The sequence below is a fragment of the Diadema antillarum genome, unplaced genomic scaffold, assembly GCF_040938485.1.
Source record: "Diadema antillarum isolate AM-2024a unplaced genomic scaffold, OU_Dant_1.0 seq00000107_RagTag, whole genome shotgun sequence".
In the NCBI taxonomy this organism is placed as follows: Eukaryota; Metazoa; Echinodermata; class Echinoidea; order Diadematoida; family Diadematidae; genus Diadema; species Diadema antillarum.
This window is the reverse complement of record NW_027271193.1, coordinates 888-28,715: the sequence shown is the minus strand read 5'-3', so window position 1 is coordinate 28,715 and position 27,828 is coordinate 888. Positions and strand designations below refer to the sequence as shown.

At 38.6% G+C, this 27,828-nt stretch overlaps 1 protein-coding gene across 1 annotated transcript; it reads right to left on the bottom strand.

Annotated features, from left to right (window-relative positions):
• LOC139726976 (ATP-binding cassette sub-family D member 2-like) lies at positions 1–27,828 on the bottom strand. The gene is made up of 11 exons (XM_071637962.1): positions 26,901–27,828; positions 24,467–24,651; positions 23,529–23,709; positions 22,852–22,973; positions 8,990–9,149; positions 8,078–8,175; positions 6,490–6,635; positions 4,355–4,500; positions 2,910–2,994; positions 1,970–2,095; positions 1–1,061 (listed from the first exon to the last, which is right to left on the bottom strand). Exons 1-11 carry the CDS (start codon positions 27,739–27,741, stop codon positions 713–715), a joined length of 2,439 nt encoding a protein of 812 aa, XP_071494063.1. The 5' UTR covers positions 27,742–27,828; the 3' UTR covers positions 1–712.

Here is a 27,828-nt window from a genome sequence, read left to right as displayed (position 1 = left end):
TCATCTCATTAGACATTCACATCTCTCTACATTAACATCTCTCTGAATTCATATCTCTCTGCATTCATATCTCTTCATTCATATCTCTCTGCATTCATATCTCTCTGCATTCATATCTCTCTGCATTCATATCTCTCTGCATTCACATATCTCTGCATTCACATCTCTCTTCATTCATATCTCTCTGCATTCACATCTCTCTGCATTCACATCTCTCTGCATTCATATCTCTCTGCATTCATATCTCTCTGCATTCATATCTCTCTGTATTCACATCTCTCTGTATTCATATCTCTCTGTATTCATATCTCTCTGTACTCATATCTCTCTGCATTCACACCTCTCTGTATTCACATCTCTCTTCATTCATATCTCTCTGCATTCACATCTCTCTGCATACATATCGCTCTGCATCAACAGAGGCATCTTTCCTCAGCACTTCTCCATTAGTTGCCACAATCTCAAAATTACATCAACTCATGACTGGACTCATCGATCTACTTTACAGACTACATAATTTACGCAACAATAGCCTTTTGTATTTCTAGGATGTATGTGGCACTCTCCTCTGACCAATAACTAAAATGCCTCCACCCTTCTTGACTTCAAGACCTTTGAAACCTCCAGTCCTACGAACAATCATAGGAGGAATTCTCCCTTCTGCTCCTCCTCCTCTATTAAAGTCGGTATTCATTTCCTCCATGGTGTGGCTCTACTGATCGCTCTCGGCAACTTCCACAAGTCTGGCCCCACCCGATGATGCGCCGCCGCCCATCCCCTCCACTCCGTTGCCATTCTCTTCCTTCGCCCCCGCTGGGCCAGCTGTCGTCTCCTTCTTCCGACCCCCGGCGTCCTTGGCAGAGGAGACAGTGCGGAGCACGGAGTCCTCGCCGAGCAGCTCGCAGAGCTCGTTGAGACGTTCCTGCATGCGAGGCATGCCAGCCAGCTGGGCCTCCAGGCGCTGCTTCTCCTCGTTGAGGCTCAGACGCGTCGCCGTGTTCAGCTCCTCCAGGCGCCAGTTGCCCGTGCCATCAAACTGCAGCAGGTGGGTGTGGTACTTCCTGCCATGACAAGAATACAAAACAACTGTCAAAAGGACTATGTTCTCCTGGTGACTCCAGACATTATCATTGTCACTGCTAATGATAATATGATTACTACTGGTAAACACCATATGAGTATATATATTTCTCATAAATTAAACTAAACAAAGAAGAGATGTCTCATCTTATTTATGCTAGTAGTCGATCCACGATATGAGTTTAAATTTAAAGTTAACTTTTCGTCATGATGATATTCTTCCATTGTAAAAATGCCCACAAAGAAGCTCAAATTTGAGATTCTTGTGGAAATCACATCATCAATTGACTAGAGAAACCAACATTCAAATTTTGTGAAGTTGTTCTGGCAGAGTTTGCTAATATTTTCCTGGAGTTGTTGCGAGTGGTTGATTGCTTTTATCTATCAAAAGCAACCATAGAGTATCGATGTTAGGATGTCACATTCTTTTGTCATAGTTTAGTGCTGGTTCTAAACAAGCTATCATTACACAAGGCTTCCAGCAGTGGACTGAAACCAGGTACACGCTTTGTTAGCCTCTGTTGTGTTCACAGATATATGGGCTATGTGAAACTGTTTAGAACTAGTTTCCATGGCAATGAACGTCAACTTTGGTATTCTTGCTTCACAGAAGCAGACTTTCCCTTTCAATTTGAAATACTTGATTATTTGCAAAAGCACACAAATCTCACTTGCAATAGTATCTGCTAATTTCTAAGTGCAAATAATCTTCTTTTGCCAGTTTTTTTCAGAATGTTGTCACAGTCAGACGATTCTTGCCAACAGACACTTACGTAGTGATGTTTTGTTTCACCTTTTTTGTTGTTGGAAATTCTGGCACTGAATGCCGATTGACCACTGACTATAAAGCTTATGAATGACCAGAGACAAACAAGAGATGTTAACTGACCAGAGGGACGGTCTGTGGGTGATGGTCAGCATGATGATCCCGGCATCCTTGGCCGCCTGGAAAATCTTCCCCTCAACGTCGATGCTCACAGCGCTGGTGCACTCATCCAGGAGGGCAAACTTGGGTCTGAAATACCATCAAAAATAATCTGGTCAGTTTTGACTGCCCTGCTGGCCATCCTAGAGAGCTGGGAAACGTGTTGACCTCATGGAGTACTGCAGATAACAGTCACCCCCTACTTCACACTGTATGTACCGGTACTTATAGTAGACAAGTGAGCTGTACAATGTTTAATATGTGTGATTGGATATTGCACTTTATAGTACTTCAAATCATTTTAAGGTGCCTTGGATTGGAGTGTACTTTGCTGAGGCGTTTAGATGGTTCTTCCATGATTGATTTATTCAGTATTTTGTGGTCAAAAGGAAGGTTATACACACATTTGCTGTGTATCGTCATGTCTAAACACACATGGTAAAAGTCAAAGAGAAAAAAACACTGATGAATGCACAAGCCAATACACTAGCAACAAATGAAGCACTGACAACTACAGAATTTATAACCATGCTTGCAACTACTTCAAGAGTATCTCAATAACTAAACAATGTCAGAGAGTGAAAGACAGAAAGGGAATGAGTAACAGAGACAGACAGACAGACAGACAGACAGACAGACAGACAGACAGACAGACAGACAGACAGACAGAGATAGGGCCACGAATAGAACATACACTGCCAAACCAGAAAAAAAAATTCATCATACATAAAGATGCTTTACATCATTTCTATCTTTTTTTTTCAGCCAATGTTTCTACTGATAATGACGCTATATGAATGTTGTTTCATCATCATCATCACCATCATCAACACACAGCAAATAATGGAATTCTAATCCTTCTACTACATGAGATGGAGACACGCCCCTCGTCTCTCTGACTTACTTGTGGTAGAAGAGTCTTGCCATTCCCATCCTCTGCTTCTCTCCACCAGAGAACACATCTTTCCAGTCATTCACTGCATCCCAACCTGAGATGAACCACCAGGTAGAAAATGATGCCACATTGAAATGGAATGTACATTAATAACTAATTGGTGGTTTGGTCATTGCTATACCAGTTTTATGCAAAACTGTGCTATTTCTGCAAATAATTGCATAACTACGATAGCTTCATCTTCTATGTCATTTTTCAGTACATGTAGGTGTTGCTACATTTTACTGTATGGTCATCGACCCTGATTTATGAATACATTACACATCTGTATACTTTTTCACATCATATCCACTTTCTGAGGTGAATATCTCTTCGTCTATTGATCTGCAACCAAAATTTGATACTGCATTAAATCTGTATTTTCTCGTATCCTTTTTTAAAGTCATTACAACACCATCTCTCCCTACCCTTAGAATATAACAGCTCCCATACATTGTACGAACATTCCTGTCTAATAAAATAAGATTATTTGAAGAGGCTTGCTGCTACATTTAATTGAGCTTTCCAAAGATGTTGATACAGATTACCAAGTACTATGACATCAAAGAAAGTGACAGTAATACATCACTTTTTCAAGTAGATCTCAGTCTTATTTCAATGGAACTTATGATAGGGTTGTTCTCCGCACACAGTCAAACACTGTAACATTCATTACCTTGCCACATGAGTATGACTGTACAGATCTGAGAAACCAAGTTACTTCTTGTTCCATTCAAACAGCAACACAATGTGAAGCAAATCAATTGTAGTATGAGAGTGGACACAAAATAGTCCAAATCTAAAGCTCACTGATTAAGCCCTATACATAAGAAAAGGGCTAGTACACAGGAAGTTTCTCTAAACATATAGGAACTCAGCTAATGCAGAGATATGAGTGAAACACAGATCGACGAAAATCAGACATTCTGTTCAAAAGACATGAATTTCAAAGTTTTGCCCTCCAAGACGGCAACTCTTCAACATTTTCTAATGTCAGGATTGTACAAAAATTATTCAGAAAATTCAACAACGAAAGACCCAAACTTGTCTATGACATGGGAATAATTCTTAACCTTGCTCCGCCATGTGGCATGGAGAATATTTGCCTTCACATTACTCAGTAACAGGTCAAAGATGTGTACTCTCACTGTAAAATTAAAACCAAAGCAAATTCTTTGTATATTTTCTAATAATGTTGCACTTCTCTGAAATAAGAAATTGTGGAAGAGTTCCCATATATTGAGGGAAGCACATGAGATCATCAGAAACTTCAAAACTTCATCTATGCATTCATCAAATCATCCAATTTCCTAAACTGTCACTGGGCATTGCACTAATCCTTCTGCAACAGCTGCATCCACATGTTTGCTACGTGAGGAAACTCTCCTTCCTTCAATGTCTGCAAAAATGCATACCGCCCTCTCTGGTGACAATGTGCTGCAGGTGAACGATGCCAAGGATGTTTTCCAGGTCTGCGTCTGTCATCCCTTTCCCAGCCATCTCCTTGGGCGTGTCAGGGTAGATCACCTGGTCCCTCAACGAGCCCAGTGACATATAGGGTCTTTGCAAAACAAGCACAGAGAGGAAGAAAGCATTGTTAATCCATGAGTGCTACTATTACCGTAAAAGTGAACATTTTCGCATGACCGAGTAAATTTTTTTGTGCTCAGCTGGGTTAAACAAATTTTGTTCGTTTTTAATTCCAAGAAAGCAAAGAGATAAAATATCATCACATACAACAAGCAAAAGTATTTGTGCGCTCTTATTTTCAAGCTAGTTTCTTGTTGTGCAAAATGTGCAAAAATTTATACTTTTACAGTATAGATATCTGAAATACACATGCTTCAAAAACACAACGAGAAAAATTCGGCATATTCTTTAATATTAAACACAAAATGCCGAAAAAGGTCTTCATTCACAATTGCCAATGGGACTGGTGGTGATGAGGGGTTGCAGGGCAGGGGACTACTCTATGTTGTAAAAGAGCTTCTATTCCAATGAAATTCTATGGATAGTTCCTGGTTTGTAAGTGTAGGCAGACCTGCTTTGGTTTCTATGTGCATATAATGAGAATCTTTCAATAATATAGTTTCAAAAGAACGTGAGGGGAATACACTGTTATGACCTTTAGTAGCTTGATACCTAGAGCACTGCAGGGCTTTTTGGCTCATATTTGCTACATGATTCGGCATGCCAGAACCTGGGGTACCGTCATACCCCAGGTTACTGCAATGTGTAGCACAATTTCAAGTTATTAGGGTGTACAGTTACACACTGCTATCATGGCATCCTGGTTTAATATCAGCAATCAGCAATAACAATCCAAATGCCAATTTATCCCTGTTATGTGTTTAACATAACTAGAAAAATGGTAATGATTTTTAAACATTTTTGCTGAAAATGTTATATTAATTGAATGAAATTCAGGAAATTACAAGTTTAATCGACAAACTGGGCTCATTATCATTCATTTCGTTTGTGGACTGATAATGCACAGTGCAGTCTGGCCCTGCTGGTGTCGAGCTGCAACATGCATGCACTCCCTACACCACTACCATAACAGCAGGGCATTAGCATTACTCTATCTGGCACTTTAATTAGAGAGAGGAGTAATTAAAGTAATCAAATTATGGATTTTTTTTTTTTTTGATGTACTGGCATTCATTAATTGTTGCATTAGGATTACTAACACAACAAAACCTTATTGCATAGAGCATCAGATTATTACATTTACTAATTTTTCGGTAACCCAGGGCACAGTACTAAAGTATAGCTGGTGCCACATGGGTATCAAATATCGCACTCTATGTAGACTGCAGACACCCAGCCCTAACATCTCTTCCTTCCAGTGCAGACTGAAGAACGTAGCCAATGATCAATAAGTATTTTGATCATGTGTATGTGTATGCATTGTCAGTTTGTGTAATACAAACTCAATGTAGCGGCTGTGCACATGGGTCAACTTCCCAGACACAAATTGTAGGCTGGTCAGAACAAGAATACTGATGTGACCTTGCACTATAAAAGAACACAAAAAAAAAAAAAGAGTTGCCAAGCAAAACGTCATTGTTCAGGTCAAATATGAAAAAGAATAGATTATCAGCTCTAAAATCATATCCTCAACTTTGTTCCTGACCCACTAGAGTAAAAAAAAAAAAAGAAATGTAACTCCAAGAAAGGTACTTTAGAAGAAAATGACTTCCAAATTTAGGGTGTATTGAAGTGTGCAGACCTATACCACATTGTATGCGGGACAAAGAAAGGATTTAAAACCATAGCAACTGCTATACAGAACTGATCAGATTATCCTGAAACCAGGACTGATTGCCAAAGTAAATCTTATTCATAATTGTAGCAGTGAATTACTGCTATTGATTGGGGGTTTTATGCCCACCCCTCCCTTGCATTACACATGATGTGCACAAGCAACAGTGTGCCTTGAATGAAAAAATGTGTGTTGATTTCACTGCATCAATGATTAAGAACTTTATCCTTTGAGCGGCTTGCCAACAAAAGACCACAAAGGAAGGTGTGGGGAGAGAGAAGGTACCTCTGGGGGATGAAGACCATGTCGTGGGGGTCAGGCTTGACCAGCTTGCCCCGGTAGACAGGCCAAAGTCCAGACAGGATTCTGAAGAGAGAGCTCTTGCCGCAGCCATTGGGTCCAGTGATGAGCAGGTGCATCCCAGGGGACACCTGAAAACAAGATATGGAGACGCTTTAGCCATTATCTCTTGGATAGAAATACGTTTTAATTGGCTTCACATGTGACATACCGCTTAATGAAGACAATGGCTTATTACCTGGCCTTGTCTCATAAAGCACTTTACAGCCATTACAAATCACAACATTTGCACTAGTGGTAGCAGCTAGGCAACAACTTATTGTCGCCATGGAAGATGAACCCCAATAACAGCAGTAATTGTAAAAATTGCTTTATATAGAAACTTTCCCCGAAGTGGGCACCACATTATGCAAATGCATATGTACATGAATACTTCATATTCAAGCACGCAAGGTTTACTGCCTGTGAACTGAACATGGGAGTTGTACCAAAATCAACTCCTGCATCTGGTTAAATGTGGAAGTGATAATTTTGATGACCAACATATCATCTGAAGATATTTGCATGTGACCATGCATCACAAAACCAACAATAAGTTGTACACCCTGATTTTACGTGAGGACTCAAAAATAGATGAAACGGGTCAACCTAGCCAATCTTGAGCTGTTCATGTTTTTTTCCTGACAGAACAATCCTTCTACATTATTCTAAAATTTGGGATCATAAAACTAATGGGAAATTGTGATTTTAGCAGTTTTTCTGGAACACTTCTTTGAAAGTTGGTATTAGTTATGGAGAGAATGTGTTAATAAAGCATGCTCAATTTTAGTTTAATCTGATAATACCTTCACTGTTGTCACTATGGTGGCTTACATTCCGTTCCCCCCCCCCCCCCCCCCCCATGCATTGCACAGCTAGCGAGGCTTCGGAAGATCAAGCACTTGAATAGACCCTATACTTCAGAGCCTCTTTTCTCAGTACATACTTTTTAAGAGTGTGTGCTTTCTTTTCAATATTAAGATAGGCTAGGAGAGTTCATATGTATTGAGTTGTACATCATTTTCAAGCTTGAAGTCTGCTCTTTTCAGAATCTGCTCTCAACTAAAAATATATGTCTGTCGACTGTTGTGGGGCTTTGTGATGCAGGATCACATATAATCTTTCAAATTCTCTATAGAAGCTCCCCACTTACCCCATCCTCCACCCTCCCTCTCCCCTCAAGAAAAAAACCCCAACAACAACAACTAATACCATCAATTGGTTCCACTTACATACAGAGACTCTGAGCGATCGCACTGTGATCTATTCAACTTGAGACCAAGGATCTTTGGCAGTGCCAACTAATGTGTCACTTCTGTATACACAGAACAATGCCAGCATTAATCATCAAAGGGGTGGGGATGGGGAGAGGAATTGTAAATTATTAGACAGAAAGGTGAAAGAGGGGGCAATGATGTTTCCCTCACCCCTCTCACCCTCCCCCTTTCATACTCCAACATTCTTAATGCGTGAGATGTGTTTGCCTTGTCACGGTTTACCGCAGCTGCGTGCTGCTGAGTAGAGACCTTAATACCTGAAGTGATAAGCTGGAAATGACTTCATCCTGGTTGGGGGTAATGATGGGCACATTCTCGGCTATGATGAGGGCAGAGTCTGTGGTTTTTACTTCACCTAATTTTGTTGAAAAGAGAAGAAGAAAGAAATGCAACAAACATGGGAGAGAGATTTGTCATTTCTCCTAAACTGCAGCATGCACAGAGAAGAGAGAAATAGAAGGATATCAATTCACTCAGGTGATCAATGCTGATAACATTCATGGAAATATTTGTGTAATACATACTATCACAGACAGCATGTCACCCCTGCTGCTGTGTACACTGTTATTTTTCGCGAGGGTTTAATTTCGCAAATCACTTTTGGAGCGTGAATTGAACAACATGTGAAAATATGTAGAACTGATAGGCATTAGAGCACTCATGGTCGCCTCGGTGTCAAAATTGCGAAAACAACAACATCTTGCGAAAATATCTGTATGCGAAAATAACAGCTTACACAATATTTACTATGTGACAAATAAGCTGAATTTCAGCTTTTGAACAATTTCTTCATCATAATGATATGAGTTGACAATGATGATCAAAGCAATCATACTACATGTGTGACATAAACTTTAAAGGCAGTAGTCATGAACTTAAAAATCCATTACAATTGCAAAGAAACAAAAGCAAAAGCAAAGTAACTCTATTTTGCAGGTGAAGGGATATAAACTGTATAGTATGCAGAGGACAGCACTTACTGATATGAGAGAAAACATTATGAACCTATTGAGTTCATTGCATATCTTTATAACTGTTTTCTTGTTTTCTTGTGAACTATGCCTGCAGCCACTCCTTTACTTGAGGACAACAACAAAATGAAACCCTAGGTCTAGGGTTGCCTAGATGACTGTTGAATGAGAATACATGCATTCACTCATCTCACTCACCCCTGAGGTCGGCGGACGATGCTCCTTCCTTGAGTGCCAGTTGACCTTTGACCTTTCCATTGGTTGTCACCTTGTTGCGAATGAAGTGTCCCTTGCTGACATCTTCAAAGACTGTCAGCATATCTGACACCCTGGCACTGTAACCGGCTAGCTCGGTCACCTGGGATAGAAGACAGAGAGAGAGAGAGATTTGACAGAGAAGAGATGAACAACTGTACTTATTGCAGGATGACCAATGCATAAGAAATGCCGATGACAGTTTTTTTTTTTTTTCTTTCTTTATTGCTACCCTACATTTCTCTACACTGGTTTACAAGGCTTTGGCAGATATTTTGCAGATATCATGCTTGGCACTTACACTGTTATTACCTCCGCCAAGGGAGGAGGTTAGGTTTTCATTACCGTTGGTTTGTTGGTTAGTTTGTTTGTTTGTTTGTTTGTCCATGAGCAAAATAACTCAAAAAGTAGTTAACTTACAGGAAAGGTTGAGAATGACACAAGTACTGTTGTAAGAAATTATTAAATTTTGGCAGTGACCTGATTTTTTTTTTTTAATTCATGAAGGATTTTTGATATTTTGACAGGTTGGGTCAATGAACTTGGGAGTTCAAGCTGCACATTTTTGAGGTTTTCAAACGCGCACTAAAGTGCGTGCTTCACTTTCTGCTACGGTGAGGCACTCCGCGCAGCTGAGGGTTTATGACGTAACAAAGGCTTCTATATTGGGAAATCGGGCGATTTTTCAGCATGTATACTATGGGTGGAAATCACTGATCTCTATGAAAGAGCCCAAGAGCTTTTCCCCAGTGGTGGAGAGGAAAAAAAATCTCTTTGGGAAGAGCAAGATCATCTATGGAAAGTAGCTGCTTGGTGGAGGTCTGCGCTCTCAGAGTGCTTTTCTAATTATTATTTGTATGATGACAATAATAGTGTAATAGAAGTAAAGGGCAAGATGAGAGGAATTTGCATAGAAGAGGAGGTGCAAGAAAACATTATGACTTGAAGACCAACATACACTTTTTGTATGACATATGGAATTCATTGGAGTTTACAGAGAATCCCTCATGCCTCCAAGTATGGGATCTTAAAAAAGAGAATGGCATTAACAGTTACAAAAACAAAACAAAATAAAAACAAAACAAACCCAGTTAATGGTACACTAAATTTTTTTGAAATGTGAGTGAGATCTTTGTGGTGCCCATATAGCCTTGGCAATAGTACCACACTTGGGAAGAACTATGGACCATTTGTTTTCAGCAGTCAAGAATGCTTTATGATGTTCCATGTCATTTTGATATGAGTGTAGGAACAAAGAGTGTACCGACTGAACATACTAAGACACGTATTGTGTGTGGCCTTCAATGTAAGCTTTTTTTTAATGATGTAAGTCTACTTAAAGGTATGGTACAGTATTGGTGGAGATGAGCATTGGGCTTTTAACTTTTTGCAAGATACCAAGAAAACACTTATGATATAGTATAGAGTGTACCATTTTAAGAGGATTCAAAGTTTATTTGATGAAAATCGGGTTTGGAATGACTGAAACATCAAAAAATAAAGTAAAACAAAGCTCTTTTTCAGATACAATCTCAGCCATTTCAAAACCAATTTTCATCAAATAAACATTGAATTCCTCATAGAATTACATGTTCTTTCATATTTCATAAGAGGCTTCTTACTATCTCACCAAAAAATGTTAGAATCCTGAAATTAGGTCTGAACCAAAACTATACTATCCCTTTAACCCATTGAGGACAAGTCCCGAGTATACTCGGGCAGGGGTCTATGGGAAATGCATGTTGTAGCAAAATCAGCTTGTCCTCAACGGGTTAATAAAAATGACTGAAGTCGTGTCATCCATGTTCAATAATTCATGCACTTCCGCAGAAAGGTTATTGTTGGGGCACCGTACAATATGCAGCTTTTCTCATTATAGTGCTGGGTAGATTAGTTTTTATCACATTAAAATGTATCACAGATGTTGTGTTTATTCACTGAGTGCCATCCTCCAGAACAGAGAAAAGGGGAATAAGATGCATGTTCCCAATTATATATCAGACAATGAATAAGTCATAACATCTATGCTGACGTTTTGACACAAATCCTCTTCTTAATGTACAATGGTGAGACAGAAGTCTGTACCTGGTATACAGTGATGTTCTAGTCTCATTTCAGGGTCTGAATTTAACATGAACTGTAGACTAATGTTTTGCATGCTGTGCTACTGTACATAACATGTGTATGATTCAACAAAATTGTACATGCCTGGTGAATGTATTATACTAGTAACAATTGGGCAATGGTACTGGCCTCGTGTTAAAGGCGGCTCACGAGCCAAGCCGCCTTCAACACAAGATCCTTGAGACCAGATGGGCAAATCCTGTTTCCATGCTGTCACACTCATTTCCAGATGTAGGGCCTAATTTACTGTATGTTACCAACCGCTTCGCATTAGTGTGGGAAGTAATATAGTCATTTATCTACTAATATTGTGTACACACTGTCATACATATGGTACAACTGTATCTAGGTCCTTCATATATATGATTTATCTACAAAAATGAACGCTATGCATTACTCTCTAGAAAACATGGCATCCATGTGTGATGCTACTGTTTCCCTACATTTGTACTTAACGTAAACAGAGGAAAACTGACCAGAAATGAAGATAATTCATTATTGGAAAATTGAGCAAAGAAAATGTGATTCAATCAGGATGGAATCCGATGGAATCCCATTTTCTTTGCTCAATTTTCCTACAATTGTACTTGCCGGAATTTAATAAGCTGAAGGGACCATCTATTAATTCTGAATGAAAGATATAGAATCATGAACTCTGCTTCGGGTTTCCTTTCTTTTCAACATAAGAGATATGTAAAAGTATCTTCCTCATGAGGATGCTCTCCTCTTTTTGTTACTAATCCAAACATTTGTCCTCTTCCTTCCTCATTTCAAGCATCACTGACCGATACCTCTCATCTTGGCTTGAAATGTGTTTGAGTACACTGATTATCATACAGTATACAGGCCCGTATGACTGCGAAAGCCATTAAAGCGGCAACTTTTTCTCTCTCTCTCTCACACACACTCAATACAATAGACAAGGCTACTCATGTAATCCTACCTCAGTAAACCCATTGAAGGCTAGTCACCAGTATACTCAGGCAGGTGTCTATGGGAAATGCGTGTTATAGCAAAACCAGCCCGTCCTCAACGGGTTTTCAAATGTACATACACACACACAGGACTTTTTATGCTGATCTGCATTGTATGGCAAATGTGATCGGCAGCCTCTGAATAAGGTACGATGTATGGAGTTTTGAATTGCAATTGACAGACAGATTGCCCTTCATCGATGTAAATAAACATCAATTATTCAGTGATTTTGAGTAATACCCATGATACACATAATGGGTATGAAAAGACTGGAACCAAGGACCTCCTGCCTGTTAGACATGCATCATATATGCTAGACTGCAGAGCTTCACCCAAATAGCCAGTGATGGTTCTGATTCCTTATATTTGTCAATCAATTGCAATAACTAGAAAAGCATTCATAGAGTGCAGACCTCTGCAAAGCAAGCAACTCATTTCCACCCATACATGCATGCAATTTCATAATTTAGAAGACTTTTGTTTACATTATCAGCAGAGCACGCACTTTAGTGCGCGTATGTAAACCTCCAGTACTTACAGCTAGAACTCCCAAGTTCACTGACCTTATATATGCCAAAGCAAAAAATCCTTCAAAAATCCATAACACCTGTTAATCAATCAGGAGGTTGTGGGCTCAAATCACACCCAGGTACAACTGTATGTGTGCCGATGATTTTTATCATCATAGCTATCATTCAAAATCATTGAAATGTGGTGTTCATTCAAGTCAATCAAAGCCAATTTGTCAATAAATTGCAACAAAAACACCTCAATGCAAGGATCATTACATTTGAATAGAATGTTGAAGTTTCACAAAATATGTGTTTTCGTAAACTTGTTACAGTAATATTGGTGAAGGTGAAGTGATGATATCATTGTCTCACAAACCTTCACTCAAGTTCCTAATTTAACATGGGTGAAGTCAATAAGAATAAATCATCACTGTGGCATGGTCTAAAGTTTGTGGCTTCAGGAGTTGTAGTTGCTACATTATTGTAAATCATACATGTACAGTACACCAAGTAGAATGTTTATATCATAATGTATACAACTGTAATGGTACATTTACATACTGTACATCCTATTGGGAAGTTGTGAAGCCATGACTTCATGCTCACTTGCTTTAATACAAATGGTAATGTGAAACTCACATATTCTATAACTTTCCTTTCACAAAAAAACAAACAAACTACACTTCTTATTGCTTGAGTACACGGTAGGTGTAATCTTCCTGGACTCAAACTGAGTGTAATTCAAAACACTTTTAAGTCTACAAGTTGAATGTGATCCCAATGTGTATTTTGTTAACACTGACATATCATATCACAGTTGACGATTTATTCAAGTCTTTGGTAGCATTTCTGCTGGTCAGCCACACGTGTACTGCTTTTAAGGCAAGGTCAGTTTGAAGGGATACTCACAGGACAATTAGCTCCTGTCAAATAAACTACTTGGTGATGATTGCCGATTTAAAAGCAAACTATTTTAGAGAGGCTCCAACCTGCACACTGAGTACACTAGTATGATTTATTCCAATATGGTAACTACCACAATTATTCAAACAAGGGCATTCTTGCCTGGAGCAACTCACTCAAACAACAACAGTGATATCTTTATTTGCTATGTTAAAAAAAGAAAAAAAAATGCAACCAAAATATACAAGGCATTCCCTAGAATGAAAACTACATTTATATCGTATTAAAATTTTCTACCCATCAAGCATACTTGCGTCACTTGCCTTGAAAATACAGTATAAGGCATAACCCACAAAACAAGAACAACAAAACAACAACACTTTGTGTCTCTGAATCTATCAAAAGCTTAGTTTTACCTTTGGGAGCAGTGATTTAAAAAATGTTCAAGATATCACCTTTGATGCATATGTGTAGGTCTGTTGTATCACAAAACATCCTACCATTTTATAAACAATTTTTGCAATAAAGCCTAAAATATAAGGAGATATCAGTATTTTTCTCATTAAACCATAACTGTAGACGGTTTAGTCTGGAAACATTTTTATCATAACTATTGTTCACATTTTGTGTATTTAACAAAACTTAACATCGATACGGATTCAAATTTATACAGTGGTTGTTTCTATCCCCTAACTCACATTTTAGAACTGTTTTAAAGTAATGGTACTAATGCTGGATTTTTGTTTCTTCTGCAAATGGTAAATTATGCCTTTAAATTCAGGTGGTTTCACACAGCACTGATGCAAATTGAAGCAGAGCGTGGTAGTGTCATCATTCATAGCACTACTTGTAGATGACGTTAAACACATCAAAAAAATTTTCTGCGCACACACTTTCTATATAATAGTAGATGAATACACACATTGTCTCATAATGAACAAAAGTACTAACCAAGTTCACACCCTATGGCGTCTGCAGTTGGTAGAGAATGCATTAACGTTGGTTATCCCTTCGAATTACTTTCTTAATGACTAAATAGTCAAGGTACTTAGAGATGGGAAATAAAGTGTTGGTGAGCATTGCTGTACTTAAAAATGCTCTATAACGAAAGATTCTGTGAGTGTAGGAATATCACTGCTTTTTCATGAGATTATGAACTACCACAAAAATGTACTTGGCCATGTTGCACTTTGAAATGCAAACACTTGTTAGCTGCATAGTTCAAAACTACAGTTTTCCATATAGATCACTGTGCATAAATTTGTAAGACTGTTTTATTATGCATCTTATACTGGCAGCTAAAATACATACCAATCTAAACAAATCAACCCCCTTTCCTTCATGTAGGCCATCTTTGCTGTCTATCTAAGGGTGGGATTTCACGGAGCACGCGAACGATTTGCGAAGGACGCGAATGGCAAAATCCAGCATTCGCATTTTAGTCTGCAAAAGATCGCCAAACAAACGTGAGGGTTCGGAAGCGTCGTCAATTGTTCGCGAATGTCGTTTTTACTTCGGCGAGAATTTCAAAAAAGTTTGAAATTTTTCGCGAACCTTTTCCGCACACTTAGTCGGGATTTGCTCGTGAATTGTTCTCGAAAGTGTCTTTAAAGCTTCGTCATATGCGCAAGACCTTCGCAAGACACGCGCGATGTTCGCAAAATGTTCGTGAAACCCCAAACAGACTCCGAAGCTTCTGAGAATGTCTCGCGTATGTTACGCGAAATCTGCGAAGTTTTTCCGATCATTTTACGACGTAATCGCAAACTGTTCGCGTACCTTTTGAGACATTCTCGCGAACGTTTAGCGCACGTTTGGGGGATGTATGCCCTGTACGTTTTCTGCAAATAGAAATCGTAGCATACATCTAAACATCAAACAATTATTAACAACTATAGTAACAAAAGAAATTATAGACTAGCAAAGAGAAAGAATATTTGATATACAAAAAAAAAATTTCGCAGAATATACCTAAAATCAATCTTAAGTATGTAAATTTCATTTGAACTATAGAGATTATGTGTTGGAGGAACTGCAAAAAAAAAAAGATCAAATGCTTTACTAGTGGAGATACGTCCTAGGGGAAAAAAATGTAGGCAAACACACGATAGAGAAATGAGAGAAAACGAAAAGAGAAATAGAGGAAAGAAAAAAAATCAACTCAAGAAAGCTGATTTGAGTTGATCTTTTTTTTATTGCTTCCACCTCTCCTTGCTACATTTTCTCCCATGAAAATTTTTCGTTGTTCGCATTTCCGTCGCGTGTTCTTCGTGTACGTAACATGCTGTACTTTAGCAATGATACACACGACAATCGCACATACGTCGTGGGAACTTCGCACAAATTGCGCAAGAATAGTTTTCGGCTTCATTGTCGGAACACATTCAGAGAAAAACTTTTCCGAATGTTGGATTTTGTCATTCGCGTCCTTCGCGTGCTCCGTGAAATCCCACCCTAAGTACTACATTGCTAACGTTTGAATGGATTCCATTAATAAAGGTTGTTCCCATGATAGGTCATCATCATTAAACTCTTAGAGAAAAAATAAATAAATAAAAAATAAGCCACAGAAAACTTTTGGTGCAAATTGTCTATTGCACAAAGCTGACTGGAATGCCTCTGCTTCTCATGAAATTTTCACAGTACACTTACTGGTATTGAAGTTTTCGCGCATTTTGCGAAACCAGAAGCTGCCGTGAAAATAAAAGCATGCGAATATTTTTGCTTGCAATATGTACCACTATCGAATGTCTTGATTCTGAGAGATTAAAAACACACAAAATTCATCTTACCCAGCCCAGAGCAAAAAATTTGTTCATTTCATGAATTTGAATTTGAAAAAATTACTCGCACGAAAATATTCACTTTTAAAGTACCGGTACATTGTATACATTTGTATATCTGCCAAAAGATCAGTTCTTCACTTATATTTTGTTGATACTCTTTGATCTTGACCACTTACCAATGATAGACATTTAATTCTCTCCGCACAAAAGATTTTTTTCCTCTTATCTCTAGCCTTTACACCAGATAACATATATTGGACTTTTACTTACAGAAAATGTCAAGGAATTCAAGGCCAGATAAGGACATTTCAGCTAAATTTTGGTGACTTTTGACTTTGATTTTTTTTACCTATCACTACAATCAATTTATGTAAACAATTGTCTCTCATATTTACCCTTCCTGCCAAATCATACAATCACTAGACAATCCTATTTGCAGATGAAGATAAAGCTAAAATCATCATTTAGGCCAAGTTCAATGACTTTTGAACTTTGATTTTAATTCTAATCAGCACATCTGTACCTCCTGTATATCTATAGCACACCTGGGATAGGTGCCACAAAAATACATTGAGCATCTTTTTTTTTTTAAAATCACGATAATGGAATGTGGAAAAGACGGACAATGTAAAAACATGCAATTCATGTAATGCCTCAAGCACCCTTTAGGGTACACGGAAAAAAAAAAAAACTACTATCAAAACATAATCCTTGAAATTTTTACACAATGCTCACGTAAGGTTATACCATGGAGTACAGTAAATTAAAAAAAAACAATAAGAACAAGAGTAAAGAAAAAACAGTAGTATTTTATAACAGCTACATTCTATGTGCAGTTGTAGCATTCAAGGCTCACATCAGCGTTATAAGTATATCCATGATTTGTGCTCACACCCCCAGTGGGCTACTCCTGGGTTTAATTGCTCCCTGCGCTTGCTCATGATACAAGATAACTACCGGTACATTGTACTAGCCGAGGTTATCTTGAAAGAGACCTATGCCCCACCCCCCAACACAAGTAGTTAATCAGCGTGCAAAGTCAGTGATAACCATGCAAAACCAAACAACTGATCACATGGCACCAACGTTTCAATCCAGCAATCCATGGTGATTCACATTGAAGAAACACCTCTTTAAACTGTCATTCACAGAAGTATGTACAGAGACAGCCCATTTAGACTTTGGAATGCACTAGTTTGTAGACCAAATACAATCCCTTCTACTTGTAACGATTCAAAGGGGGTGGCTCTAATCTGGTCAGTATCCTGCCGGGATCTCTAAATACATTTAAAGGGAAAATCCACCCTGAAAATTAGTCTGTGTAAGAGGAATGAAAACAATTAGAAGAAGAGGACAGTGAAAGAGTAAATTCTGATGAAAACTGCGTAACTTATGATTTTTTTTTTAAAGTTGCAATCAAGCAAACACAAATTGTCACATGCAAGCTTGGCCCCCTAAAATCATAATTTTTCCATCAAGGACATCTAAAATTGAATTGCATAAATATATGAACAATACTATATAACACAATCATATTTTTTTTCTATACAAAGCTAGCATGCAAAAATTATGTTCTGTCATCAATAATGTCTATAGAGAGATTTTATGGAATTTTATGCACAGAGAAAGTGGCAGGTGAGCTTGCATGCTACATCATGGAGTTGTCACTTTGTGCTTGATTAATTACAACTTCAAAAGTCATAACTTTTTAAAATAGTTGTGATAGGAATTAGAACAAACTTTCACTGTCCTACTCCTTTCATTGTTTTTTTTATGTTCTGTCATCATTAATGTCTATAGAAAGATTTTATGGAATTTTATGCACAGAGAAAGTGGCAGGTGAGCTTGCATGCTACATTATGGAGTTGTCACATTGTGCTTGATTAATTACAACTTCAAAAGTCATAACTTTTTAAAATAGTTGTGATAGGAATTAGAACAAACTTTCACTGTCCTACTCCTTTCATTGTTTTTTTTTTTTTGCTTCATTTCACAAAGTAACTTTCTGGGTGAATTTACCATTTAAGTGTGTTGTACAAGGTTGCCTACAAGCGCAAAATATTTAGGAGGCTGACACACCAAATTGTGCTGCCAATATTATTTCAAACCTTTTGCTAGTACAGTGGACTCCCATTATAACGAAGTCCGCAGGACCGGCAGTTTTCTTCCGTTATATTGAAATTTTGTTATAACCCAACAAGTAAACAATATGAACATAGAGCCGATAATGTTTCGGCCTGAATTTTGATTTTGTTGTAACCGGAATTTTGTTATAACCGTGTTCGTTATAACGGGAGTGCACTGTACAGCCCTCAAGGAAACCAAGTAGAAATCAATTGTATAATGTCATCATCATATTTCTCAATGACATACTGGTACAGTGCATGCACAGTGGGTAGATTGAGGTGGACATTTGAAAATTCATAACTTTCTAATCCATTGTCTGACTTGTTGTACTAATATTGCTGCTTTCACTCAATCCACATTTATATTTGAGCTTTACTTTCTTTTAATATTTGATACAATGAAATCAACACGGTGACTGCAAATAATGGATTTTGCTTGATGTTAACACAAGTGGTATAGTTAATACAATCAATGCACATTACATATTTTAGACTTTTATTGTCTCGACATTCCATCTGCAAAGATGGTAGCAGACATCTAGAGTTCATTGAGGAGTCAAAATATTGAAAGAAATGATATATACATATATATATATATTTTTTGTAAATCATTTTTGTAAATCATTTTACTTATAAATCATGATTTCATTTTAACAAAAACAAGAAGAAAAACACCCACTAAGGCAAAAGTCAAAATCTAAGCAAATATTTACCAACAATGATAAGCTCTAAATTGACAGTAATGCATATAATATGAGCATTCAGCAACTTCCTGGAGTACCGCATGCCATGCTACAGTACGTGGGTCTTTGACTTAAAGGCAGTGGGTTGGAGGTTTCAATGGGTAAAATCTGACTGCTGATGCTGCAATATCAAGCTTAAGCCTAACTAGGCCGGGCTATTTAGGTAGTTGATAGAGCAGGGGGGTGGGGGCCTCCCAGGCCCCCCCTCCAGATTTCGGCCATCGACCGCACGATCGCGACGAAAATTGGCACACACATTGCCTATGATGTAATCTAAAATACCTTGAAGTTAATTTTTCAAAAAATTATCATTTATGCTAAATTATGCTAATTTATGCATAATGATACATGAAATCAGACTATTTGGTATGAATCACAAAATAAAGCTCAAAACAGGCACATTTTTTGTGTAAATATTCTTTTTAGTGTCCTTAGCAAATGTAATAAAAAAAATTGTGATATCAGAAAAAATTCTTAGGTATTTTATTGTTTTTTGAATTTCTTATGTATTTCTGTTTTTTCGACTTTATATGTTTTTCATTGTTTTTTCGATGAAATTTGTCCGCGACATTGCTCCGAACAAGAAAATATGTTATTCATTGATTTTAATCAATAAAACCCCAAAATAATCATGCTTTTATGAAATTTGCCTGTAAGCACAGTTTGCATTGAAATTGTACACGAATTCACGTTTTTTAGCAATTTTGGGTCTGGCATGCATGTACATATTTATGCGTAACTTTGGAATTGCGCACCCGGGCGTGCAAATTTGGTGTCAAAAGATGCGGGAGACTCGAAAGAAAAAAGTCATGAACCATCGTGGCGATAGCTTTTTGCGATTGCGATACATCGCACGGAATGTCAAGTCGAGGGGGGGGGGCTTCGGAGGCCCCCCCGGCCTTAGTTAGGGTTAAGACCTCGGGGAAAAAAATCAGATAAATACTGTAAAAGTGGTTTCTTACGCGGTGGTTTTATTTTCGAGCTTTTCGCGCTTTGAGGTTGAACCGCGAATTTAATATCACACGAAAATGTTTTGAACTCGTCGCTTGTTACAATGCAATCATTACCGACTGCGAATTTAAACACACGCGAAAAAGTCGGCACCGATGGAAACCGCGAAAGTTTCTGTACGCGAAAGAAACCACTTTTAAAGTAGGTTTATGAATAAAAATAACTGTGATATACATAAACACTGCACTGAATGCAAGAGTACGGTAGTTGAGTCATGTTGCAATCAGCACAGTGTGTATATGTGCACAGTGATGTCTTATGTATGCACACTAAGGCTTTGTGTCCTGCAATCTGTTCAGTTACTTGAAGTCAACATGAAAATCCATCCTATTCTTTCAATCTGAAAGTAAGGCATTTAACAAGGCAACTTCATCGTCATTGATGACACCTTCAATATTTCAGGGTTAGCATCGGACGGACATCTCTGTTCTCGATGTAGAGGAGGAATTAGAGCAAACTTTGTGTCCATGCTCGGATACCTTTTGGTAAAAGATGGGCAGGGGAATAAAATGTGCACTTGCAAGAGTTTCCAGGCATCCGTGCACACACAGCGACGTTCCTGCGGGAAACACAGGCCAAGTGATCAGCAATTTGCAAACAAGATATGAGGACCTGAATATTTCAAATCTTTTGCGTGAGAAAAATACATGGTCTTGCCACACAGGACCACAACCCTCTGCCTTCAATATTGTTGCAAGAGCTACAAGCCGCAAATGTCCAATATATACGAGTACCGGTATGTGAAATTCAGTTTGAATTCCATCATCAAATGCACCTCATCTGTTCCCAGACACACAGTCATGTCTCTCATGTGATTCTATGTTGTACAGACTGGACATCAATGATGGGATAGTCACCAAATATTGGGATATGTAACACAACCATAGAAATTGTCTCACTACAAGTCACATGAAGGGTTCCACTACTACACCACAATGGAAATTCAACTGAATATCATTTGAATATTCCTTCGCTATTTGCATGCTATAGATTAATTGACTATTGCACACAATATGGTGCACTTACATTTGTATCGAGATTGTTACATACTGCATCAAATGCTGCTCTTTCCGATGTTATGACACACTCAATTCCCAGAGTTTGTCATTTTGAATAGTGAGGTCAAATCTAATATTACTGTAAAAGTGGATATTTTTGCACGACTAATTTTGTGCGCTTGGCCGGGTGAAAAGATTTTCACATGTTTTTAATTCCACGGAATCAAGACATCAACCACTGGAACGTATGGCATGCAAAAATATTCGCGTGCTTTTATTTTCGCGCTAGTTTCTGGTTGCGCGAAATGCGCGAAAATTTCAACACCGCGAAAATTTCCACTTTTACAGTACTACAATGTGTTCTTTCTTTGTGGCACAACAAACTCTTTGACATGCAATCTTCCGTACTATCTCAGACATCATATCATCTAAGATTTGGTAACTGATGCTGTTTATCTTCAGACTTGACATCCAAAACCTATTCACTAAAGTACACATCATCTACATATTCATTGTTTGTGATCGATATGACAAACTTTTGAGTTGTTTGTAATGGAGGAGGTGAATGCACTTTATTGCACAAAAAGTGTGCACTGCAAAGTTTGTTTAGCTCATAACGAACTTTCCAGAGACTCCAACCCAAAGTACCTTCTGATCTGGAGATTCTCCCACCTGAAACCCCTAGCAAACGGGAGACTCAAAGTTGATGTGTGCGAAGCGCGAAATTCCCAGGGTTCTAGATGCTCTCTGGTGCTATCTAAGGCTTATTATTTCAACATACGATAGAAATATGTAAGAAATCCTCTCCAACGGGAGACAAAGAGCCAGGGCGGGAGAAATTAAATCTCAAACGGGAGAACGGGAGATTTTTCAAAAATGGGTTTTCGGTGGGAGATCTCCCGTCGAAAATGGGAGAGTTGGAGTCTCTGACTTTCATCGTGTTCTACGTTTTTGAAATTTTCTGTAAAGGTACAGGATGACACACTCAATTCCCAGAGTTTGTGATCTTTAATAGTGAGGTCAAATCTAATATTACCTTGGTACTACTATTGGTCCCATTTAGCAGAAATTTCAAGGGTAAAAAAAGCCATCTTACATGCCACTACAATGCTATGTTACTCAAATTCAAAGTTACATTGTACACCTCATGTAATCTATGTCACCGCATTTAATATCTAAATTTTTTCCATATTTACAATACGACAAAGTCAACATTCTTCGAGGCTTTCATTTTTCTCTGCACATTTTAGAGCTACACCTTCATAAAGAGACTCACCTTAAGAAAATAGAGGAAATGAATATACAATTTGTAACACTGACTATGTGTAAGTGTGTGTAAGGTTCTTCGTCATAATGAGAAAATAATCTGAGAAATTTGTAAGTACCAGCATTGTAAATGTACACAAGAGCTTCACACAGAAATAGAAATTACCTCCCTAAAATTTTAAGTGATTTACGAGCATATCTGCGTAATATAGCATAACTTACAAAATAACCACCATCATCATCATCATCATCATTTTCATCACCATCATCATCACCATCATTATCATCATCGTTATCGGTATCACCATCATCATCATCATCGTCATTATCATCATTATCATCATCATCTTCTTCTTCTCACCTCTTTATACGAGGACATGATCCTCTCGATAGCGTCTGCAGCAGACGTCAGCAGACCTCTTGCCGTGGTGAAATTCTGCGTCCTCAAACTGACCTCCTCACTTTCCGTCAGCTCTTCCCCATCTGTGGATGTGGAGTGAAAAAAAAAAATGTTTCAGGGTGAATGAAGTTTATATTGATGATATTGATGATCAGTAAATTGGTCTTTAGAGTAATGATGAATCTGTTATGAATGGATAAATTCCATGCAAGCAGCCAAATCAAAAAATGCTTGAAGGATAAAAACATCACCCATCCACCCAACTATTCCCCCCAAAACAACTACTGTACATCATTGTCAATGAAGAAGGGCACTTATTGTGTTTACATGAGATTTGAAAAGGCATCAATTGCCATGCACTTTCCAAATAGACCTTGGACACATGTACATAATGAGAGCACCTGTGGCATGAACGTTTTTGAATCAGCTCTCTAGTTTCAGGCACTGCATGTACTATGTAAACACATGTCTAAAAATTGGCACCTGTGCAAACTTGCCTAATTCAGGATTCATCATCAATCATTTATTTTGACAAATTAGTTTTTTCAATTTAGGGTGCATCTATACAAAATCTTACAATATAAATGACATACCGGTGAATACCTTTTACAATGTATGTACAGTACATTTGCACAAACCTGCCAGGGTTGGTCCTGCAGCTGTCATGATGGGAATTGCCACCATGATCATCCCCGTGGCAGACCACATGTATTTCATGAGGAACTGCTCCAGCATCACGTACCAGAGACGCTTACGGAAGATGAGGATCATCTGGCGTTTGAGGGAATGGAACTTCTGCAGCAGGTTTGTGTGCTCAATCTGTACAAATCAGACAGTCAAAGTGTCATCTGGCTACAGAAGTTTACTGTTTTGATGTCTTACCACATGCCCCCCCCCCCCCCCCCCCCCCCCCCCCCCATGGGGCACCATCATAATGATCCCTCCACCCCAACTGACAATTCTTGCCAAGTTTGGTCAAAATGTAGGGCTCACCAGTTGGGCAAGAAGACTAAAATGTGAAAAAGTTGATGTTTACATAATGCACAATGCACAACACACGATGGATGCTGGATGGTGAACGATTACAATATACACTTGCACAGTACATTGTACCTTAGCTTCCGTAAGCCATTCAGCCCAGTTGAGCTAATATATAAGAAAGCTCTTGAAGGTCATTAACCACACAGAAAAGACCATTGATACTCTAGTCTACATTTTAAGTGTTGGATTACACAATAACAAAGACATGCTTTTTGTGTAATGCACAAACAAAAATGTCATATTGGTCTGTTTATTTGTATACTTACTGTATCATATTGTACACACATACATACGCCTGTGTTGTATGGCATTAGTGCATGGTCAATCATCTTTTTTGTTAATCAATTCATACAAATGAACAACCTATGTATGTCAGAATGTGAGTTTTTTTTTTCTACTAATCAATATGGAGAGATTTATTTGATGAAATGAACTTCATGGTACTGTACATATGACTACTTGAGCAGCATCCCACTGTGAGGCTATGCACATCAACATCGATTAATTAAATTTTCTTGGGAAAATTCTTCTTTACCGAGTGACCACAGTAGAAGGCGATTTCTTCTGAGTTTGTGATGACCCTGGAGTGAACAAAGCGCAGTTGGCCCTTGCGATGTGCTTCCTCGGCAACAAGGCGGCCAAACTTTGGCGATGCCATCCGCAGTATCTTGGCTGTAAGGATGAGCATTCCGCCTGCGATGAATCCTGGCAAGTGAGTACCTACAGAGAAATATTGCAACAGAAGTACAGGTAGCATTGTAGCACCTCACTTCCCCTGTACCCTTTCTTGATCAGAGAATCTGAATGGAATTTCAGAAGGCTCCCTTAAGATGGCATGGTGAGGCCAAATAATGGCTGAGCCCCTCACAAAAATGTGCAAGCCCACCATCCAATTCTCCAATGGGGATGAGAAATGACATGTGAATTGGTCAACTGAACAAAAGATAATGCCATGCCCAGACTGTCCCCCAACTCAGAGCCATGTCTGATTATGCAATGCTGTTCCCCATCAGCATTTAAAGCACTTGATTCAGGAGCACATACCCAAGTTATACTATAATAATCTCCAGTACTTTGCATATTTTGTGGGGTGTTTACTTTGGTGAGTTATCAACCGAACTTGAAATTTGTCATCTAATATGAATTGCAAAATCGACAGCTCATTAAGGTATTGCTTCCCATAACTGAAATGCATGTAAAAGACTCATGTACATGTATATCCTCTAAAAGGTGGGAAACTCTAAATTTTCTCCAGTAAAGGGATATCAAATACTGATGCTTAGTTTTCATTTCCTTGATGTGGTCCTCAATCAAAAATTTAACAATTTGCAAAGTTGTCTCACAGGTTCCAATTCATAGAAATATTATACTATAAAGAGCACAAACACATGTAACCTTGATATCCATCCCCCATCCCTAAACAAAACAAACAAGGTATGCATAAAATACATGTAGGCAGTACAATCACTGCTGTAAAGTAAGACATGGTGTCCTTGTAGTGCTGTTCCAGAGTAAACATTGGTGTTATGCACAGCATGCACAGCACAGCCCGGAAGAGTGATGCTGGTAAGAACAACATTGTGTGTTAAGGTTGTTGCTGGTATTGCAGGCTTGAAAGAAAGATGAGAGAGATTTGGTAACTTTTGACATGAACGCACCTACAGAAAGATGCATCACAGGGCGCATTTAACAAGTTCTGACCCCTCACAATATGACATACAGCTCTGAATATGTACATGTGTACCACGAGTTTACATTGCAAGTCACAAGTTACATCAATGTAAGTTCTTCATGACATATGAACTGTACAGTGTACTAGTACCATGTACAGTATAGGGTCTGACCTCCAAAGAGTGAAAATGACCAATGCTGTAGGGCCTACAGTACATGTACACAGTACATGTATACTTATTGTATAAGAAAACTGCTGAATAATGGTGAATTTGTGACAAAATCACCCTGTACACATCAAATGTATAGTCAATGAGCATCAATTTTAATACAAATATACAATGCAAAATTTGTTTGTCCATGCATCCATGCATTATTTCCTGCTCTATGTGTGCCCTATGTTTGGATGGGGGTGCTGATAATTTCAGCTAATCTAGGGAATCCCTATACCAGCCAGGGCATGATCTGCCAGCCATTCTAGAGAGGAGACAAACTTACATTGTACCATGCAATACAGAGGCATAAAATGCCAGCATTCTGTATTTATCAGGTATGGGTATACTATGACAGGAAATACAAATTGTATGCAGGCACTCTTTCTACTATACATCAATGTTTGTCAGTAATGGAATCCATTTATAACTTCATTTAGTAAACATGAAGTTTGACAATAAAATAAAACTGTAAGCATCTAGCATGGATATACAAACAGCCTGACTGCCTTGCCTTCTTTTGAACTGTCCAGACAAGAAACCACCCATCAATAAGCGGGCTGATGATAGAAGAGGATAGACCTGGAAGCCCGACTGCTGCTACACAGCAATTTTTCAGTATCTTTGGTAAAGGTATCTGCTTTTGTGGAGCACACATTATAATACATGTTAGCAGTATCACATGAAGAGCTTCAACTACAAAACTACAAAGTTCATCATGCGTAGATATTTGAATGCACCTGAAAAGATAATCAGACTTAGGTAAAAGAAATATATGTTGAACTTGAAGTGATGAAATACAAGAGCCACATGGCTCAATCGGTTAGCGCGCTGCATGCCTTTCATGTACATGCATGCCATGTGCACATGTTTTTATGCAGGAGCCTCTCACTTCAAGTAGCAATGCAAATTTACATGGGCACACAGGCTCTATACTACGTACAGAACTCCTGAAGAATGAAGCACATTAAACAGCGTTCACTGTCCCAGCCTATTTTACATCATGTCTCCTTAATTGTTAAGAAGATAAATACCATATTAAGTAAGAATAAATTAGAAATCTATTTCAAGTATTTCCAGTTTTACCGGCATTTCCTTCTTTGGCCAGACGAACCAATGCGAATGTCATCATGACAACATCTAGTACGGGCTTGGTGAGATGGGAGTACAGATGTGCAACAGACTCACAGAATGTGGTCACATCATCTGTCAAGTTCTGGTCTGCATTTGCTAACCGACTGTCCAAATTTCCGACGCGGTAGTAGGTCTGATTCTTGAAGTAGAGTCTGTAAGAGTGCTCAACAAGTCGTGTACGGAAGGCTAGAGCCAGGTTTGATTCTAGGAAACGTATTGCACTGTTGATAAATGTTGCCGGGAGAGCAATTAGAAGCCATCGCACTATCTGGAGGAGGAAACCTGGGAAGTTCGTATCGACTATAGTTTTAACCATCCCTCCCTCCAAGTGGGCGACATATATCGACAAAAACGTCCTCGTCACTAAAGACGCTGTATGTAGTGTCAGAAGTCCAAATTCTTTGGACCACACTCCCGGTAAAATAATTCGCAGTAGACGTCGGATACGTAGGTAAAAGTCTCTCCCAACAGCTGTTGATGTCTTCGCCTTTGATGAATGCTGTGGACTAGGGGTGTCTTCGCTATTCTGTGTTGCAGAGTCAGTTGTTTTCGCGTCATTTTCCTTAGTCTGTTTATTGGCTGATGATGATGATGATGCACCACTGACACCGTCACAGGTACGGGCTTTCTCCAGCGGTACCTGTCCGATCAAGCCGCCTAAACCTGCCCGATTGAGCAGACCAGCGCAGTCCTTCTTTGCACGATAGGCTACGATGAGAGCAATTGCCACTCCACCAATAACTTTGGGATTCTTCCAGTTCCTGTGGATTGATGCTTTTAGTAACCGAGACATGATTCATGCACCTCTTTTAGGAATGCATGAACAAGCAACCCGTGATTTTGCGGCATGGAACTGTCAGAAGATCCAAAACGCCGGTTC

What these genes read in the sequence shown, in the direction of transcription:
- LOC139726976 (XM_071637962.1), bottom strand. Translation starts at nt 27,741, where the DNA reads ATGTCTCGGTTACTAAAAGCATCAATCCACAGGAACTGGAAGAATCCC. An exon ending in TGCAGGACCAACCCTGGCAG is followed by an intron (nt 22,974 to 23,528) that starts GTTTGTGCAAAT and finishes CCACATCCACAG; the next exon opens with ATGGGGAAGAGCTGACGGAA. An exon ending in GCAAGACTCTTCTACCACAA is followed by an intron (nt 2,096 to 2,909) that starts GTAAGTCAGAGA and finishes ATGGTATTTCAG; the next exon opens with ACCCAAGTTTGCCCTCCTGG.